Source organism: Anabrus simplex, chromosome 2 (assembly GCF_040414725.1).
Source record: "Anabrus simplex isolate iqAnaSimp1 chromosome 2, ASM4041472v1, whole genome shotgun sequence".
NCBI lineage: Eukaryota > Metazoa > Arthropoda > Insecta > Orthoptera > Tettigoniidae > Anabrus > Anabrus simplex.
The window spans coordinates 131,341,790-131,360,671 of NC_090266.1; the positions used below are offsets into that span (position 1 = coordinate 131,341,790).

At 42.2% G+C, this 18,882-nt stretch overlaps 1 protein-coding gene across 8 annotated transcripts in view; it reads right to left on the reverse strand.

Annotated features, from left to right (window-relative positions):
* LOC136863928 (metastasis-associated protein MTA3) overlaps nucleotides 1-18,882 on the reverse strand; it is a 901,938-nt gene that overhangs the window by 667,447 nt on the left and 215,609 nt on the right. For 7 of the 8 annotated variants that reach the window (XM_067140366.2, XM_067140364.2, XM_067140363.2 and 4 more), the window contains one exon: nucleotides 14,003-14,092. The exons of the other annotated variant lie outside the window; for it this stretch is intronic. In XM_067140366.2, the coding sequence (XP_066996467.2) occupies nucleotides 14,003-14,092 (90 nt within the window). The remainder of the gene's footprint in view (nucleotides 1-14,002; nucleotides 14,093-18,882) is intronic. 8 annotated transcript variants of the gene reach the window in all.

An 18,882-nucleotide genomic window follows, 5' to 3' on the forward strand; every position in this document is an offset into this window, starting at 1 on the left:
TGTGTGTGTGTGTGTGTGTGTGTGTGTGTGAGCCTGTGCTGTCTGCTTGTATACGGTCTATAGTACTCTCCGTATCTTGTAATTTCAATTTTAATTTTTCTTTATTTTATTTTACTTTTTGTTTTAGTTGGCCGATTTGGGCCATGTGTAGTGTGATATTTTATATTTCTAGGCCGTTATTTGGTCCATTGTCGGCGATTAGTTTTTGTTTTTGTAACTGTAGCAACATCATCATCTTCTTCTTCTTCTTCTTCTTCTTCTTCTTCTTCTTCTTCTTCTTCTTCTTCTTCTTCTTCTTCTTCTTCGCTTCTGCTCCTTTTGGGAGGCTGTGCTTTGCTTTTGTTGGGACGCGCTGGCATCGAATGGACGCTCGCTTGGAGCGCGGATGCAAACTGTGATGTGCGTGGCCCGTATTACCGCGACTGTATTATTCCTTTAGTGGTTCCATTTTCTGATTCCTTCGATGATGTGTTTCACGTCACATTATTTTTCTCAAACGAATTTGTATATTGTATGTAGTCATACGTAGGTGTGTTGTGCGATCGTGTGTACTGTCATTGAATGGGATACTACTTGATGTTTCAATTTTCTACAGTTATATAAGTAACTTTTAATGCAGCCTCACATTTCTGTTTTCATTCCAATATTATGTGTGTTTATAATAAACCCCAGTTTCCTTGATCCATTCTTTTATTCATGGGGGTTACGGGTTCATGCCTTTCTGTCCTTTCGCTTCCCTTTGTCTACGCACGGATCCAGCTCCGAACTGTTTTAGCTCGTTCCAGTCCATCCACGGCAATTTACGAAGAGAGGTAAGCGAGGTAAGTATCTGCGCGTATATGTCGTGTACTGTATTGATGTGTAACGGTAGCACGGTATGGGGGTGGTGGAAATGGTAGCAGAGCGTGGTTCGTGACTGGAAGGTTTCATCGAGAGGCTGAATTCTGGTGAAACAGAGCTGGATTCGTTTGTAACTCGACCTCTTTTCTTTATGTTTGAACGACACTACTGTGAATGGATCTTAAATTATGTTATTCTGTGACATACTTTCCCTTGCATATTGTGTAAAATTTCAGTTTTTAAGTTTACCATTGTTGTATATTATCCTCCCCATTATCTATTCTGTCTGACGATATGGAGAATATACAAGACCCTGTGTGTATAAACCCTACTTGTGTTGATCAACAAAATGTTTCGAGCGCATCAAACGATGGCTCTTCCATTCATTCAAATAACGAGAACAACAATGCCAATGCTATGGTAAACAATCGATCTAGTGCATTTATCTCTGATACCAACATTGAGCCTGTTTGTCGTACTTCACACCCGGTTGCTAACTGTACGCCCCTACCTAACATTGCTCTTGATATTATCCGGAAGTGGAATTTGAGGTTCTCCGGTGAGGAGAAAGTTTTTTCAGTTATTGAATTTTTGGAGAGGGTCGAAGATGTTGCTGCATGTGCTTCGATGCCCCTAGATTCCTTTATCCCTGTTATTCCTGGTATGTTAGAGGGATGTGCGAGCAAATGGTTCCGTCTGGTGAAATATAAAATTCATAGTTGGTCCGACTTTACTAAGGAGCTTAAAACTAGGTTTGGTTTGTCAGACATGAATTTCATTTTAAAACAGGAGATTCTTCGTAGGACACAAGGTCCTGAGGAACCTATTGATGAGTATGCGATCGGCATCCTCACTTTGTTTAATCGCTTGGATATCGAAGTTCATGAGACAGAAATTTTTGATACATTCTATCGAAATCTTGCCCCAAATTACAAATTGTTTATCAAAAGGTCGGATGTAAACTGCGTCGACGATACTGTGAATCTAGGCCGTGAATACGAGTCTACTCTTCAGTCGAATCACCTGTACCTACCACCGCCCCCGTCCTCCAGTTGCTCTTTTCCTGACGTCGCCTGTCGTTCTGCATCAAAATCTGTTTCCTTTGCCAAGTCACCTGCCCGTGCATCATCTACTGAACGCCCTAGCGACCGTTTCGAGTCCCCTCGCTCACCCGACCGCGTAGCCAGCGCGCTCCCTGATCAGAATGTCCCCCGTCGTAACACGGCAACTTCTATCAGATGTTGGAATTGTGGAAAAGGTGGGCACGGCTTCAAACAATGTAATTCAAAACCTTCTGTGAAGTGCTATCAATGTGGTCTAGCCGACGTATTCCGCAACATTTGCCCCCGATGTAACGGAAACCAGGGAAACTAACCCTGCACCGACGTGAAGGCCCGCCGTTGGTGCCTAGAACCTTGGCTCATCGCCAAATTTGTGGACTCCCCTTTTCATCACCCTGGGCCAAAATTCATTCCGGTTCACGCACTCTATACGCTTTGCTTGATACTGGATCTTCTAGTTCATTCATAAATCAATCTGTGTTGGAGGGAATGAATATAAAATATCTTCGAGATCGCGAATGTTCTATAACTTACATGTCAGCCGACGGTCGTCGCATGTGTCCTAAAGAACATACCAAAATCCATTTCAAAATTCATAACTTTTCTTGGGATTGGAATTTCAACATTGTCCCCGAACTGTCTGTTCCCCTGATCCTTGGTGCTGATTTTATGTTAGCCACTGGATTGTCCACTGGCTTTATCAGCTGCTCATTCGCTTTTCGTTTCCGATCTAATGAGAACTTTCCATTTGAGTACCCTACCAATAATATACCGTTGTGTTTTGTGTCGAACCACAGTCCTCTAATCGATTCATCTGACCTGACCAACGATCGAGTCTCCGTGCTTAATGATCTCCTAAGTGATTTCCCCGATGTGCTTACCGCAAAATTAGGTTGTGCTAAATAATTTTCATACTGTATTAGACTGAAAGACCCTACTCCCGTTAGGCACTCCCCTTTTAGTTGCTCTCCTCCCAAGCTTGCTGCCATGAGGAAATGCATTAATGAATTGTTGGAGAAAGGTGTCATCAGCCCCTCTAAGTCCTCCTTCAGTAGCCCCGCTTTTCTAATTCCCAAGAAAGACGGCCAGCCTCGCCTCGTGATCGACTATCGATCCCTGAACCGGAATGTGGTATTCGACAGCTTCCCTCTTCCGACCATCGAATCCGTGCTTCAATCTTTTGGAAAAGCCCAATATTATTCTGTTTTTGATTTTAATTCCGCCTATTTTCAAATTCCTCTCAAACCCTCTTGCCGAGAATTTACAGCTTTTGCCACGCCCTTTGGCTTGTACCAGTTCAATAAGGTACCGATGGGCATTTCGGTAGGTGGACAAGCGCCGAGTCGAATTCTCGATTCTGTCTTCGGTGATTTGAAATTTTCCTACCTGTTTTCGTATTTAGACGACGTCGTTATTTATTCTAACACCGTTGAAGAGCATATTAGTCATCTTCGGGAATTCTTCAACAGATTGAAAAGACACGGATTCACCATCAATCCTGAGAAGGTATCTTTATGTTCGAGAAGAATTAAATTTTTGGGTCATGTTGTCTCCGGGTCCGGCATTTCTGTTAATCCCGACAGAGTTAAATGTATTCGTGACTCCCCCAGGCCAAGAAATCTCCGTGGTGTCCGTAGATTTTTCGGCATGATTGGATTTTATAGTAGGTTCATACCTAACATCTCTGAAATTTCAGCCCCTTTAAATTCTCTAAAAAGAAAAAAATGTTAAATTCTTCTGGAGCGATGCTCAGGAACTAGCCTTTTGTCAACTTAAAGATGCCCTCTGTCGAGCCCCGGTGTTGCACAGTCCCGACTTTAATGGCGAATTTGTCCTTCAGTGTGACGCTGGTGACATAGCCGTCTCGGCTGTTCTGAATCAAAAGCTTGAGGATGGTAGCCTAGCTCCTACTGCCTATTTTAGCAAGAGATTACTCGACTCTGAAACTAGATATTCCATACACGAGAAGGGATGTTTAGCCGTAGTCCTTGGCGTCGAAAAATTCCATTCCTACCTCGAGCATCGGCATTTTTGGGTCCATACTGACAATCAGGCGTTGTCTTGGATGAGTGCAAATGTCAAAAGGTTAGGAAGAACGGCTCGCTGGATTCTCAGAATATCTTCATATAATTTTACTGTTGTACACGTCAGGGGAAAGGACAACATTGTTGCCGATTGTCTCTCATACATGTTTGATGGTGTTGAAACAGCTGATTGCGAGATTGGGTGCAGTCCCGATAATTATCTTCCTGCCTGTGTACTTCAGAATTACCCTCTCAGTTTCACTGATCTGTCCGAGTTTCAAAAGAAAGACGATGAATGTGTTCATCTAATTGACAAGCTTTCTAGGAAGGAACCGGGTTGTGAGTCCTTTGAATTGAAACAGGGACTTCTGTACCACAATAATCCTCGCGGTCACTCCTCTAAAATTTTCGTCCCTCTAAATTTAAGGCCCATGATTTTAAATTACTACCACGATTCCTATTTAGGCGCTCATCTTGGCCAATTAAAGACCTTTCACAAAATTGCCCGTATCTACTACTGGCCAAACTGAAAAAAAGATGTTTTCGAATACGTCAGATCATGTGACGTCTGTCAAAAATGCAAACCAGCCCAAAATAGTCAGGTCGGTCTGCACTCTGCCGGCGTTGCCAATTTTCCAGGCGAGAAATTATTCATTGATTTCTTTGGACCCTTAACAAAATCTCGAAATGGCAACATTGGGATTCTATCTGTTATTGATGCTTTCTCTAAATTCATCTGGCTGTTCCCAGTTCGCAAGATCAATTCCAACGTTACTGTAAACTTGCTGTCTAAACATATTTTCGGAATTTTTGGCCCACCTAGAGTACTGGTTTCTGACAACTCCTCTGTTTTCACCAGCGCGAATTTTCGCAATCTTTGCTTTTCATGGGGGATCAGCCATGTTCGCCTCAGTCCCCATCACCCTCAGCCGAACCTTGTTGAGAGGTTCCATCGTAACTTAAAAATATGCTTGTCTGCTTTTCACTATAACACACAATCCCTCTGGGATTGTTAACTTTCTTTTTTCAGCCTGGGATTCAACACTGCAGTCCACGAATCCAGCCGGTTCACTCCTGCCGAGCTATTCCTAGGCAGAGTACTCAACGATCCGCTCTCCTTGAGGTGGAATATCAGGTATCTTTCAGAGCCCTCCCGCCACCAGAGCGTACTGGAAAAATGGAAGATAGCCTCCAAGCACCTTGTCAAAGCCAGAGATAGGGTGGCTAAGAGGTACAATAAGGGGAGGATATCTGTACATTTCCATGTTGGAGACTTGGTGTTAGTAAAAAGATTTCCCGTCAGTTCAGCCGTGGATCACATTACTGGGAAACTGTGTCAGAAATGATCATAGGTTATAAACTTCATGGTTCTGATCCGTATTGAATTGCAAGTACAATGTAATTATACAGTGTCAGAAATGGTCCGAACCCAGGAGAATCATTGAATTTTTGGGACCTGTCACAGTCAAACTTGAGGATCTTTCCAGTTGTGTGCAATCCAAAGCACACGTCTCCATGCTGAAACGATTTTACGCCAGGAATTCGTAATCCTTTCTATTTAACTTATTTGATAATTGCATGGTACTTTGATTTGAGTAAAATACCTACCCAGTTTTGAAGGGCGTGTACTTAAACTTTTGTTTTTGTTCCAGGAAACAATGACCTGTAGTAAGAAATGATGTACGAATGTGCAATTTATAACGATTTCTATGTCTACGAGTCTGTATGGGGCTCGCATAAAATGGGCTGACTCAAACTCAATTTCATAAAACGCAAACACGGAAATGAATATCATAACCTACGATACAAGAACTATATATATATATATACGAACTATATATGTTTACTTAACGTCTGCTGTTCTCCACGAGTCTGTGTTGGTGTGTGATAGGACTCATAGAGCCACATCTCTCTCTGCGAGTTCTTAATAACTAATGATGACAGAAGGAAAGAAAGGAAAAAACATTTATGTCTGCATACATTTTCATCCTTGTACATAATGTTTTGTTATTTTAAATTGTTTATATCATTGCACCTAGATTAAGTTTAGTTATACGTTTTTGGGGGAATAAGTGCACGCACTTAAATTTAAGTGGCATCCTTTGGTAAAATGGCTGATCACCAGGACAGGTCTCATTTTCCGGGGTGTGTAGGGAAGGTGTGCCGAACCAAGCCTGCCTTGGTGGTGCACTTCCTTTATTCCTACTTCTCCTTGACTGTCGTCGTCGCCATTAGCGATAACATTACCCGAATGTGATGTGAAACTTATAGTTTCTCATTGAAGATGGCGCTCTTGCCATCTGTGTTTATACACAGTCTCTTTGACACAGTCTGTCTCTCGCTCTCCGAGTGTTAAATTGGTCTGCTCGTGATGTCAACAATGGTCGGATCAAACGTGATAAGCAGACTGGAACTTAATATGTGCTTCTTGATCTGCGAATTGCTATTATCGTGGATTTACTTATTTCAAGGCTCGGTTCTCTGCATGAAGTTATTATTTTGATTAAGGTATATATTTCGAGACTCCTGATTGCTGCTCCCAGGTATTCATTCATTTTATTTCATTTTCATGCCAGTTACAAAAACTGTTCTGTGTGATTGCATTTCGATAGTCTTTTATCACCTGTCTTTGCAGGCTCTTAATTACTTAATTTTGTGCGTGTGTTTTAATTTTTTCTTTCTTTGTGTGCACACGCGTGGGAACGGAGAGTAGTATTTACCTGTTTGTTTGGGCCTGTGTGTGTTTGTGGGTTTTGAGACCATGCATTTTTGTTTAGTCATCATTTGAAATCATGGCTGAGCATTGATGTATTGTGTGATTTGACGCTACGGGGTTTAATCCATGTTCGTCCACGTGAGGCAATTTGGATGTCCCGTGTAGCGGGTCGACGAGTGTTGTGATTGTTACGATTATATTTGGATCAGCCTTGCCTATATTTTGCGGCGGTCCAGCATTGTATCTGCGGTATTCGAACCATGCTCGTGAGCCCATGATATCCTTCGCTATACTGTGCGATAGTATACGTCGCGTGCCTTTACACTCCGGCCTGATCTGGGTCGATTTTATATTGGGTCTCTCTTCTTGTTCATACGTGTGTTTGTGTGTGTGTGTGTGTGTGTGTGTGTGTGTGTGTGTGAGAGAGCCTGTGCTGTCTGCTTGTATACGGTCTATAGTACTCTCCGTATCTTGTAATTTCAATTTTAATTTTTCTTTATTTTATTTTACTTTTCGTTTTAGTTGGCCGATTTGGGCCATGTGTAGTGTGCTATTTTATATTTCTAGGCCGTTATTTGGTCCATTGTCGGCGATTAGTTTTTGTTTTTGTAACTGTAGCAACATCATCATCTTCTTCTTCTTCTTCTTCTTCTTCTTCTTCTTCTTCTTCTTCTTCGCTTCTGCTCCTTTTGGGAGGCTGTGCTTTGCTTTTGTTGGGACGCGCTGGCATCGAATGGACGCTCGCTTGGAGCGCGGATGCAAACTGTGATATGTGCGTGGCCCGTATTACCGCGACTGTATTATTCCTTTAGTGGTTCCATTTTCTGATTCCTTCGATGATGTGTTTCACGTCACATTATTTTTCTCAAACGAATTTGTAAATTCTATGTAGTCATACGTAGGTGTGTTGTGCGATCGTGTGTACTGTCATTGAATGGGATACTACTTGATGTTTCAATTTTCTACAGTTATATAAGTAACTTTTAATGCAGCCTCACATTTCTGTTTTCATTCTAATATTATGTGTGTTTATAATAAACCCCAGTTTCCTTGATCCATTCTTTTATTCATGGGGGTTACGGGTTCATGCCTTTCTGTCCTTTCGCTTCCCTTTGTCTACGCACGGATCCAGCTCCGAGCTGCTTTAGCTCGTTCCAGTCCATCCACGGCAATTTACGAAGAGAGGTAAGCGAGGTAAGCATCTGCGCGTATATGTCGTGTACTGTATTGATGTGTAACGGTAGCACGGTATGGGGGTGGTGGAACTTGCTACCTATCCCTAAAATGCTAAATTCATTACATTTTTTAGGTCATATTTAGCTAGTGTTTAGGGCATATTTGCTTGCATATTTTGGCTTTTTTAGGCCATTAAACTCCGAACCATACTGATGAGTAAAGGAGGTAAAGAAGGAAAAGGAGCTATCAAAATTGCAGAAAAGAAACTCAAAATATTAAAACACTTCAAATACTTGGGAAGTGAACTAACAGAAAATGGAAGACTGGATATGGAAATTAGTAGAAGGCTACAAATGGGGAGTGCCTTTTACCACCAGGTACAGAGATTAATATGGAATAAGGATGTACGAATGAAGACTGAGGAAGTAATGTACAAGGGATATTTCTTACCTGTAATGGCATGTGCAGCTGAAACCTGGACAATGACTCAGAGAGATGAGAGTAGAGTACAGCTAGCTGAAATGAAATTCCTGAGGAGTATGGTATAGAAGACAGGGAGGGATAGAGTGAGGAATGAAGACAGATGAAAAGTAGTTAAAGTCCAAAAACGAAATGACAAACAGGAACAGAACAGATTGAGGCAGTTTGGACATGTCAAGCAGATGAGAGAAGAAAGGCTGCCGAGATTAGTACTGGGAAGACGGATGATACGGAAGAGAGGATGACAGAGACCAAGATTACTATGGATGGACTCAGAATTATTTCCTTTTGAGGTTATTATATGATAGTGGTGACAACATGAAACAGCAAACATGGGATTAATCGACTGCAATGAAGAGAGGAGTTGATGGGTAAGGATCCATCTCTCCTGGAATAGCATACCTTCATTTTCACAGAAGTCATTACCTTTGTTCAAAGAATTATTATCTAAAATGGATGTAGGTGAAGTAATAGCTTACAAAAATAAAAAAATTCCTTAAATAATATATGTATCAATAATATACTTAAGATGGATTATGAACAGCTTTGGAGATCGAAATGACAAATATCATACATCATTGCTATTCTGAAGGTCCTAGACATTCTCTGATGACAGAAGTTGGAGTAGTCTATGTTTTGAATGCAATTTTCACCAGCTTAGAAGACGTATGATCCATTTATATTTGGTATGGAGGTAGAGAAGGTTTCAATAAATCCAAAGCAAGAAAAAACAAACAATGATGTACTTGACACATACACCACTGCCATTCTAAGACCCTCATATAAGGAAGAAGAAGAAGACTAAAGAAATGAAAGGAGTTAAACGCAACTTACGGCCAATCTATACAAAGCATAACTTCAAGAAATGGATATACATATATTGCTTTTCTCCTGAAGTATGCTGTTCAAAATGCTATTTTAAATGTTTTTATCATTCATTATGCATTCATTAGCATGGTTCATGGTGCGGGTTACTGTAACCACGTCCTAGTTCGTGAACCATGGGCAACAGCTGAGTGGCCTAGTAAGTGGTCCTGAGAGTTGGGATACCAGTTGCTACGGAATGGCAGTGGGCATACCAGACATATTCTCAGTCATTGTCCTCCTTGTACTCAGGTGGCTAAGACTGTACAATCCACCGATGGTTCCTAACCAGTTAGAGGAGAGATCCTCACTTGGACTATGTGTAAGTAGGATAGCATCCTGTTTCACAAATTTACCGAGCTCAGAATTTTTTTTGGCAAGCCTCGGACGGATGGGAGTAACGGAGTCCCAATCCCATCTGACAGGCGAGGGACTCCTTGGAAACAATTTGGTGAATGAAATGGAATTCAATTGGGAGCTATCAATATTAATGGGGCTTATAGAAGAAAGACATTAGAACTGGCTGAATCAGCGAAGAGGATGCATCTGGATGTGCTGGAGTAGATGATATTTGGGTAAGAGGAGATAACGAGGAAGAGATAGGAGATTACAAAGTGTACTTGACAGGTGTTATAAAGGGAAAGGCAGAGTATGGGGTAGGGCTGTTCATCAAGGAATACTATTGCACGCAACATAGTTTCTGTTAGACAAGTAAATGAGCGAATGATGTGGGTAGGTTTGGCAGTTGGACGAATTAGAGTGCAGATGAGGATGAATTTGACAAGTTCTATGAAGCACTGAGTGACATCGTAGTCAGGGTCAACAGCAAGGATAGGATAGTGCTAATGGGCGATTTCAATGCAAGAGTTGGAAATAGAACTGAAAGATACGAAAGGGTGATTGGTAAATGTGGGGAAGATATGGAAGCTAATAGGAATGGGAAACGTTTGCTGGATTTCTGTGCTAGTATGGATTCAGCAATTACGAATACATTCTTCAAGCATAAGGCTATTCACCGCTATACATGGGATACCAGATCCATAAAAGACTATATCTTAACATGCTTTGAATTCAGGAAATCTGTTCGGAATGTACGGGTTTTCCGGAATTTTTCGATGATACAGACCACTATCTGTTCTGTAGTGAACTAAGTATCTCTGGGCCTAGGATAGAGTAAGTGAAATCTGTCCGCAAATGAGTATGGGTAGAAAATCTCCAGGACGAGGAGCAACAGATAGGGAATCTGCCACCTGGGTGACTGCCCTAAATGCAGATCAGTATTGATTGATGATTGATTGATTGATTGATTGATTGATTGATTGAATTAGACAGAAGTACAAGGATATCATTAGTGAGAAGTTCCGAACAGTGGACATTAAGCAGGTTCCGGATATCGAAAGAGAATTAGTGGCATACAGGGAAGCAGTAGTAGAAACAGCAAGGGTACCTAGGAACAACTGTGTGTAAAGATGGGAAAAGGCGAACATCTTGGTGGAATAATGAAGTGAGAGCAGCTTGTAAACGTAAAAAGAAGGCTTAACAGAAATGGCTCCAAACAAGGGCTGATGCAGATAGGGAATTGTACGTAGATGAAAGAAACAGAGCGAAACAAATAGTTGTAGAATCCAAGAATTAGTCGTGGGAAGATTTTGATGATAACTTCGAAAGGCTAGTTTGAAGATAACCTGGAATGGCTAGGTCAAGCAGCAGGGAAACTTTTCTGGACAGTAATAAAGAATCTTAGAAAGGGAGGGCAAAAAAGGAAATGAACAGTGTTTTGGGTAATTCAGGTGAACTCATAATAGATCCCAGGGAATCACTGGACAGGCAGAAGGAATATTTTGAAAATCTTCTCAACTTAAAAGGAAATCTTCCTGGTGGTGTTGCAAAGAACCAAGCTCATTGGGAAGAGGAAAATGATGTTGGTGAAATTACGCTTGAGGAAGTGGGAAAGGTGGTAAATAAATTCCACTATCATAAAGCAGCAGCAATAGACAAAATTAGATGTGAAATGGTGAAGTACAGTGGGAAGTCAGGGATGAAATGGCTTCATAGAGTAAGGTACCTAAAGATTGGACAAAAGCAGTAATTGTACCTATTATCTATAAGCAAGGGAACAGGAACGGTTGCAGCAACTATCAAGGTATCCCAATGATTAGTATACTAGGCAAAGTATTCACTGGCATCTTGGAAGAGAGGGTACGAAGAGTGGTTGAGAGAAAGTTGGATGAAAACCAGTGTGGTTTCAAACCACAGAGGGGCTGTCAGGATCAGATTTCTAGTATGCGCCAGGTAACTGAAAAATCCTACAAGAAGAATAGACAATTGTATTTATGTTTTGTAGTCTACAGAAAGCATATGACAGGGTACCGAGGGAAAATATGTTCGCCATACTGGGGGACTATGGGATTAAAGATAGATTAATAAAATCAATCAGAGGCATTTATGTTGACCATTGGGCTTCAGTGAGAATTGATGGTAGAATGAGTTCTTGGTTCAGGGTACTTACAGGCTGTAATCTTTCACCTTTGTTGTGTGTAGTTTACATGGATCATCTGCTGAAAGGTATAAAGTGGCAGGGGGAGATTCAGCTAGGTGAAAATGCAGTAAGCAGCCTGCCGACCTGGTCTAAATGGCAAATTGTGCCGAAAGCTTGCAGTCTCATATCCTGGAACTTGAAAGTACGTGCAATGAGTACGGTATGAAAATTAGCCTCTCGAAGACTAAACTGATGTCAGTAGGTAAGAAATCCAAGAGAACTGAATGTCAGATTGGTGGATCAAAGCTGGAACAGGTAGATAAATTCAAGTATTTAGGATGTGTGTTCTCCCAGGGTGGTAGGTAATATAGTGAGATTGAATCAAGGTGCACTAAAGCAAATGCAGTGAGCTCGCAGTTGCAATCAACAGTATTCTGTAAGAAGGAAGTCAGCTCCCGGACGAAACTATCTTTACAACGGTCTGTTTTCAGACCAACTTTGCTTTACAGGAGTGAAAGATAGGTGGATTCAGGATATCTTATTCATAAGTTAGAAGTAACAGACATGAAAATAGCGAGAATGATTGCTGGCACAAACAGGAGGGAACAATGGCAGGAGGGTACTTGGAATTAGGAGATAAAGGCTTATTTAAGGATGAACACGATGGATAAAGCTGTATGCATAAACCGGCTTTGGTGGTGGGGTCATGTGTGGCGAATGGATGAGGATAGGTTACCTAAGAGGGCTCTGTTATGGTGGATAAGAGAAGTAGAGGGAGACCAAGATGATGATGGTTAGACTCAGTTTCTAGTGATTTAAAGATAAGAGGTATACAACTACATGGGGCAACAGCACTAGTTGCAAATAGAGGACTGCGGTGATGTTTAGTAAATTCACAGAGGCTTGCATAATGAACGCTGAAAGGCATAACAGTCTATAATAATGTATGTATGTATGCATGTATGTATGTATGTATGTTATGCAGTAGCTTGCATGTGGAAAGAATTATGAAGCACTAAAAATAACATTTATACAAACATATTCATTCCTATCCTAAACAAACGTTGTCCACATTTTCCTGTTTAGGCCCTATATTTAACATTAAACTAAAGGCTTTAATAACTGATGGAAGTCCAACAGCCAGGTCAATGGTTCCATCGGACTAAAAATGGTCCATTACGCTAACATTTCAGAGCTGATAAGCCTTATTAATCGGCACCTCAAATCTATCCCAATGAGGCATAACAACTGATAACAATATTAGAATGTGATAACATCGATGGTTTTGAAGCCAATACTTGGCATAATTCAAGGAAATATAACATATCTAAACTGCAATTTTCTGTATTTTATTTTCCAGCTTGTAAGTTAACAAATCAATTACAAATTGAGCAACTTTATACTAATCATGATGTTATCACAACAATTCAATGCAAGTAATAAAATATTTCTATGCAGACACAGTACATAAGCAACTTTGTGCAAGATCCAGAAATAGTTATGGTATTTCTGTAGACATTAAAAATCAATTCTATAAAAGCAAAGCAAAGTCACCTCCGTACAGGCCATGAAGGCCCTTGGAGGAGTGGAAGGTAAAGGCTTCCACCATTGTTATCCTCGGCACGTGATGGGGTAGAGTGGTTAGCTCTATGCCCGGCTGCCTTTGCCCCCAGGAATTAACCTGGTACTCATTTTTGGTGTAGGCTGAGTGAACCTCAGGGCCATATGCACCTCCGGAAGTGGAAATCTTGTTTCTTAAATTTTACGACTTCTGGCGGGGATTCGAACCCACGTCCTTCCAGGCGAACCGAGCACGCCTTTACCGCCTCGGCCAGGCAGCCCCTCAATTCTATAAAAAGCATGAGTAAATAATATATTGGAAGGGTAAGCAGAGTTAAAGCAAGAAACTATTCTAAATTGAAGTCCTGATCTCAAAAGTGAGTCAAAACTTAAAGGCAAGGCTGTACACTAGAGGAAGGGTGTTACAATAATAGTGCAGTAGATAAGGTAATAATAATAATAATAATAATAATAATAATAATAATAATAATAATAATAATAATAATAATAATAATAATAATAATAATACAGCATACCAGACAGCACTAAACAACAGATGTGTTCACTTTTCTGATGCTGACCCAGACATGTAAATAATTACACAAACATTCCATTGAGTACTGCTAATCTGGATTCATCCTCATTAACCACCACCATCAATATATTTTATCTTCATTATTTGCATAACAACCCCCCATACGTTTTGCCACAGCATATAACATGCAAGTACAGCTCAGACCAAATGGTCAAATCAAGCTGTAGAGTGTAGTTCTCTACAGAAGCAATTACAGCGACCACTCACCTAGAGCTACTTCACCTTCTTCAGAAAATGGTGCCTTCAGCCACAATTTCTTTAACTTCATGGTCACAGGTGACTCCTCCGTAGAGGCCACTGTGAACAAACCAGACTCTCAAAAATTTCAGCAGAAACAAAGCATGTCCGATTTTCCTTGGAAACAAATATAAATATTAACTCACAGTAAATTCATTAAGTGACTGTAATCCAGACAGTCGCTACAACCATTCTAAAAAAATTCCTATGATTGAGTGGTCTATACTCTACACAACATTCCCATACAAAATGTGATGTTCTGAGTAATATGTAAGGTAATTACATTGTATGCTGTCCTGATTACACCTGACTACACTACTGTAGTGAAGCATATCAGGAACAGTCCATTTGCCAATAATACCAGGTGTATCAGATGCCCCTACCAATATTTTGTTCTGCAGCTCAACAAATGTAAGAGATCATCACGAGGTTGGTATTTTTCTGGTAGCATCCTGTATGGTATAAATGCACTGTAAGTACATCCTGCAAATGATTCTGAAATCTATTAACATCCCCGCAGTATGACTACAAACTGTTCGAAAAATATAACATCCTTTCAATCATTTATTGTGTATCAGTCTACCATGTACTGTAACTATGTTACGATGTCATGCCAAGCAAAACATGAAATTAAAGCTTAAAACAACGATACAGTGATGGAAGACTGAACGAAACAGTGAAATGGAGGAGTAACATACTCTAAGATATTCTTATTACAAGTCTCACTCACAGCAGTGGTGTAGTGCAAGTGGTCAAATGCTAGCCTACCAATTAAAGGAATATACTGCTGATAGCTGCCTGCTGTCATTTCTTGATGGATACAGTACTTTTGCATCCATCTCTTGGCACAGGCCAGAGGAAAGTGTAGCTTCCACCGAACTCCCAGTCAACATCCATGGCTGTGAGAATATGGAAGTTGCTGGGGTATGGGTAGTGCTGAGTAATGACATTCAGACCATGACTAGTGCATCTGAGTGTTATGAAAGGTGCTGCTCATAGGGTCATTCGTGCTGCAATAGTACTTTTTGACCCAGCGAGGAAAGCAATAATAATAATAATAATAATAATAATAATAATAATAATAATAATAATAATAATAATAATAATAATAATAATAATAATAATCGTATGGCCTCAGCTACCGTGTGCAGACATTTCAATTTGACGCCATCTGGCTGTCTGCTCGTCAATTTCGACGTTCCGTTTTACTCTAGGCCCCCACTAGATGGCAGATCGAGTAAACCGAAACTCTCTTGGGCGTCTATGGCTGAAATTTAATGAATTTTGTCGGGTAAACACCAAATGTGTCACCAGAGATCTTTTACATGCCGACATCGTACGACATGGAGTGTCGAATGGACATTTTTCCGCCCTTCAAAAAATCCGACTACCTCTGCCGGGTTTGAACCCGCTATCTTGGGATCCGGAGGCTGACACTCTACTGCTGATCCACAGAGGCAGCTGAGGAAAGCAATGACAAACTACCTCATGCCTCATCTTGCCTAGTACGTCTCATTTTGGTCCTGCCATTGGTTTTCGGGGTTTCCTTATAACCGCATAACCTTTGGTGGTGTTATTTGAGGATCCAACCAGCCTCTAGGCTGATGACCTAACAGACAGACTGCTGATAGTCAAAATCCTACATCGTACAAAACTTTTTACATCGATATGAAATTTCAATGCTTAAACACAGGACAGTGTGTCCCACGTGCAAACAGTGAAGCATCCTCATTATTTTTTGCATATGCTATGCAAGTGAAGTCCCTTCATTTGTTCGCCATGTATTCCATGCACAAATATGCAAACATGCCCCACATCTATGCGAAAGCAAGAGAGAATTTGTTGCAGGAAAGGTATCCAAACAGGCAACATTTGACTGACTGCAAAGACTTTCAGAACAACGGGGATACTTCTAACGAATCCGTCTGTCCGCGGAAAGATTGCAACACCTAGTGGGAATAAGAAGACTGCTCTGGACACAGCTCAGCTCACAATAAACCGCACATGAGTAGATGGGCAATTGCACAACAGGTGAACATCAGCCAGGATTTCATACAACGAATACTGCATGCACATAGATATCACCCCTACCATCTATAGCTAAACCAGGAGCTCAACTGGCAGAATTTTGAAGCTCAAATGAATTTCTGTCAGGAGTTCAGTCGATATTTCAATCACTTACTGACCTGTAGAGGCATTGAGGGGTATGAGGGAGGAGTTGGAAAGTTTGAGGGAGATAATTAGGATTCTCACAGAAGACAGGAAGGAAGACAGGACTCCCTCAAACAATGTACAGGTTACAGTAGGTGTACAAGAGGGAGGGGAAGGAAAGGGAGGAGTTGTAGAAGACAGGTGGTCTAATGTTCTAAGGGGAAGGAGATTGCAGGCTAAGGGCTCTATTCAGGATCAGAATTCAGGACAGGTGTCTGTGCGAAATCGGTACGAGTCACTACAGGTAGAACAGAAGAGGGAAGATGAGGGACAGGGAACTGTTGCTGAGATGTGTGGAAGTAGGAGGAAGGGACAAGGTAGGAAAGGGAAATGTAGAGTAGAGGATAGGAAAAGACAGGTGGAACAGGGTCATAGGAAGGAGAAAAGGGAGGAGGAAGTAGCTTCTGCAGCTATCAGGAAAGATAGGGCTGACCAGGAGGGGAGGGGATCAAATGAGGTGGGTAGGGTTGAGGCTGTGGTCATGGGGGATTCCATCGTTAAGACACGTGGGGAAAGTGTGTGGAGGAAAGGGAACCAGGGTAGAATGTAATCCAGGAATTAGGTTGAGGCAGATGTTGAGGAAAGTAGAAGAGAGGGAGGAGGGGAAGGAGAAGGTGGTAGTGTTTCACGTTGGTACCAACAACGTAAGGCAAGCTGATATAAGTACCAACATAGTTGGAGATGTGTGGGACCTAGTAAATGCAGCACGGGTGAAGTTTAAGAAAGCGGAGATTGTTATTAGTGGAATACTGTGTAGGAGGGATACTGACTGGAGGGTGATTGGGGATTTAAATGAGACTATGGAGTGGGTATGTGGGAAACTGGGAGTGAAATTTCTAGATCCTAATGGGTGGGTTGGAGATAGGGATCTGCGCTCGGATGGCCTTCATTTAAACCGCAGTGGTACGTATAAGTTAGGAAATTTGTTTGGAAGGGTAATAGGGAGGTACATTCAGGGAAACGGGATGGCCTAGGGAGCGGTGATAAGGGAACAGGGAACTGGAAATCAAGTAGGGATGACATAAAATTGTTAGTGTTGAACTGTAGAAGTATTGTAAAGAAAGGAATAGAATTAAGTAATTTAATAGATATATATTTACCAGATATTGTAATAGGAGTTGAATCATGGCTGAGAAATGATATAATGGATGCAGAAATTTTCTCAAGGCACTGGAGTGTGTATCGTAGAGATAGGATAGGAATGGTGGGAGGGGGAGTGTTCATTCTGGTGAAAGAAGAATTTTGTAAGCTACGAAAGAGTTAAAGATGAGACACATGAAATTCTAGGTGTAAGGCTCATTTCTAAAGATAATAGGCAACTTGATATACACTGACTGACAGAGCAAATGCAACACCAAGAAGGAGTGGTCAGAACTTTATGCCAATTGCAGGGTAGACTGACGTCACTGAGGTATGCTCATGATGTGAAATGCGCCGCTGTGCTGCGCACGTAGCGAACGATAAATGGGACACGGCGTTGGCGAATGGCCCACTTCGTACCGTGATTTCTCAGCCGACAGTCATTGTAGAACGTGTTGTCGTGTGCCACAGGACACGTGTATAGCTAAGAATGCCAGGCCGCCATCAACGGAGGCATTTCCAGCAGACAGACGACTTTACGAGGGGTATGGTGATCGGGCTGAGAAGGGCAGGTTGGTCGCTTCGTCAAATCGCAGCCGATACCCATAGGGATGTGTCCACGGTGCAGCGTCTGTGGCGAAGATGGTTGGCGCAGGGACATGTGGCACGTGCGAGGGGTCCAGGCGCAGCACGCGAAAATCGGCGCATCCGCCGCCAAGCGGTGGCAGCCCAGCATGTGCAAGACACCCTGGCTGTTCCAATATCGACCAGAACAATTTCCCGTCGATTGGTTGAAGGAGGCCTGCAGTCCTGGCGTCCACTCAGAAGACTACCATTGACTCCACAGCATAGACGTGCACGCCTGGCATGGTGCCGGGCTAGAGCGACTTGGATGAGGGAATGGCGGAACGTCGTGTTCTCCGATGAGTCACGCTTCTGTTCTGTCAGTGATAGTCACCGCAGACGAGTGTGGCGTCGGCGTGGAGAAAGGTCAAATCCGGCAGTAACTGTGGAGCGCCCTACCGCTAGACAACGCGGCATCATGGTTTGGGGCGCTATTGCGTATGATTCCACGTCACCTCTAGTGCGTATTCAAGGCACGTTAAATGCCCACCGCTACGTGCAGCATGTGCTGCGGCCGGTGGCACTCCCGTACCTTCAGGGGCTGCCCAATGCTCTGTTTTAGCAGGATAATGCCCGCCCACACACTGCTCGCATCTCCCAACAGGCTCTACGAGGTGTACAGATGCTTCCGTGGCCAGCGTACTCTCCGGATCTCTCACCAATCGAACACGTGTGGGATCTCATTGGACGCCGTTTGCAAACTCTGCCCCAGCCTCGTACGGACGACCAACTGTTGCAAATGGTTGACAGAGAATGGAGAACCATCGCTCAGGACACCATCCGCACTCTTATTGACTCTGTACCTCGACGTGTTTCTGCGTGCATCGCCGCTCGCGGTGGTCCTACATCCTACTGAGTCGATGCCGTGCGCATTGTGTAACCTGCATATCGGTTTGAAATAAACATCAATTATTCGTCCGTGCCGTCTCTGTTTT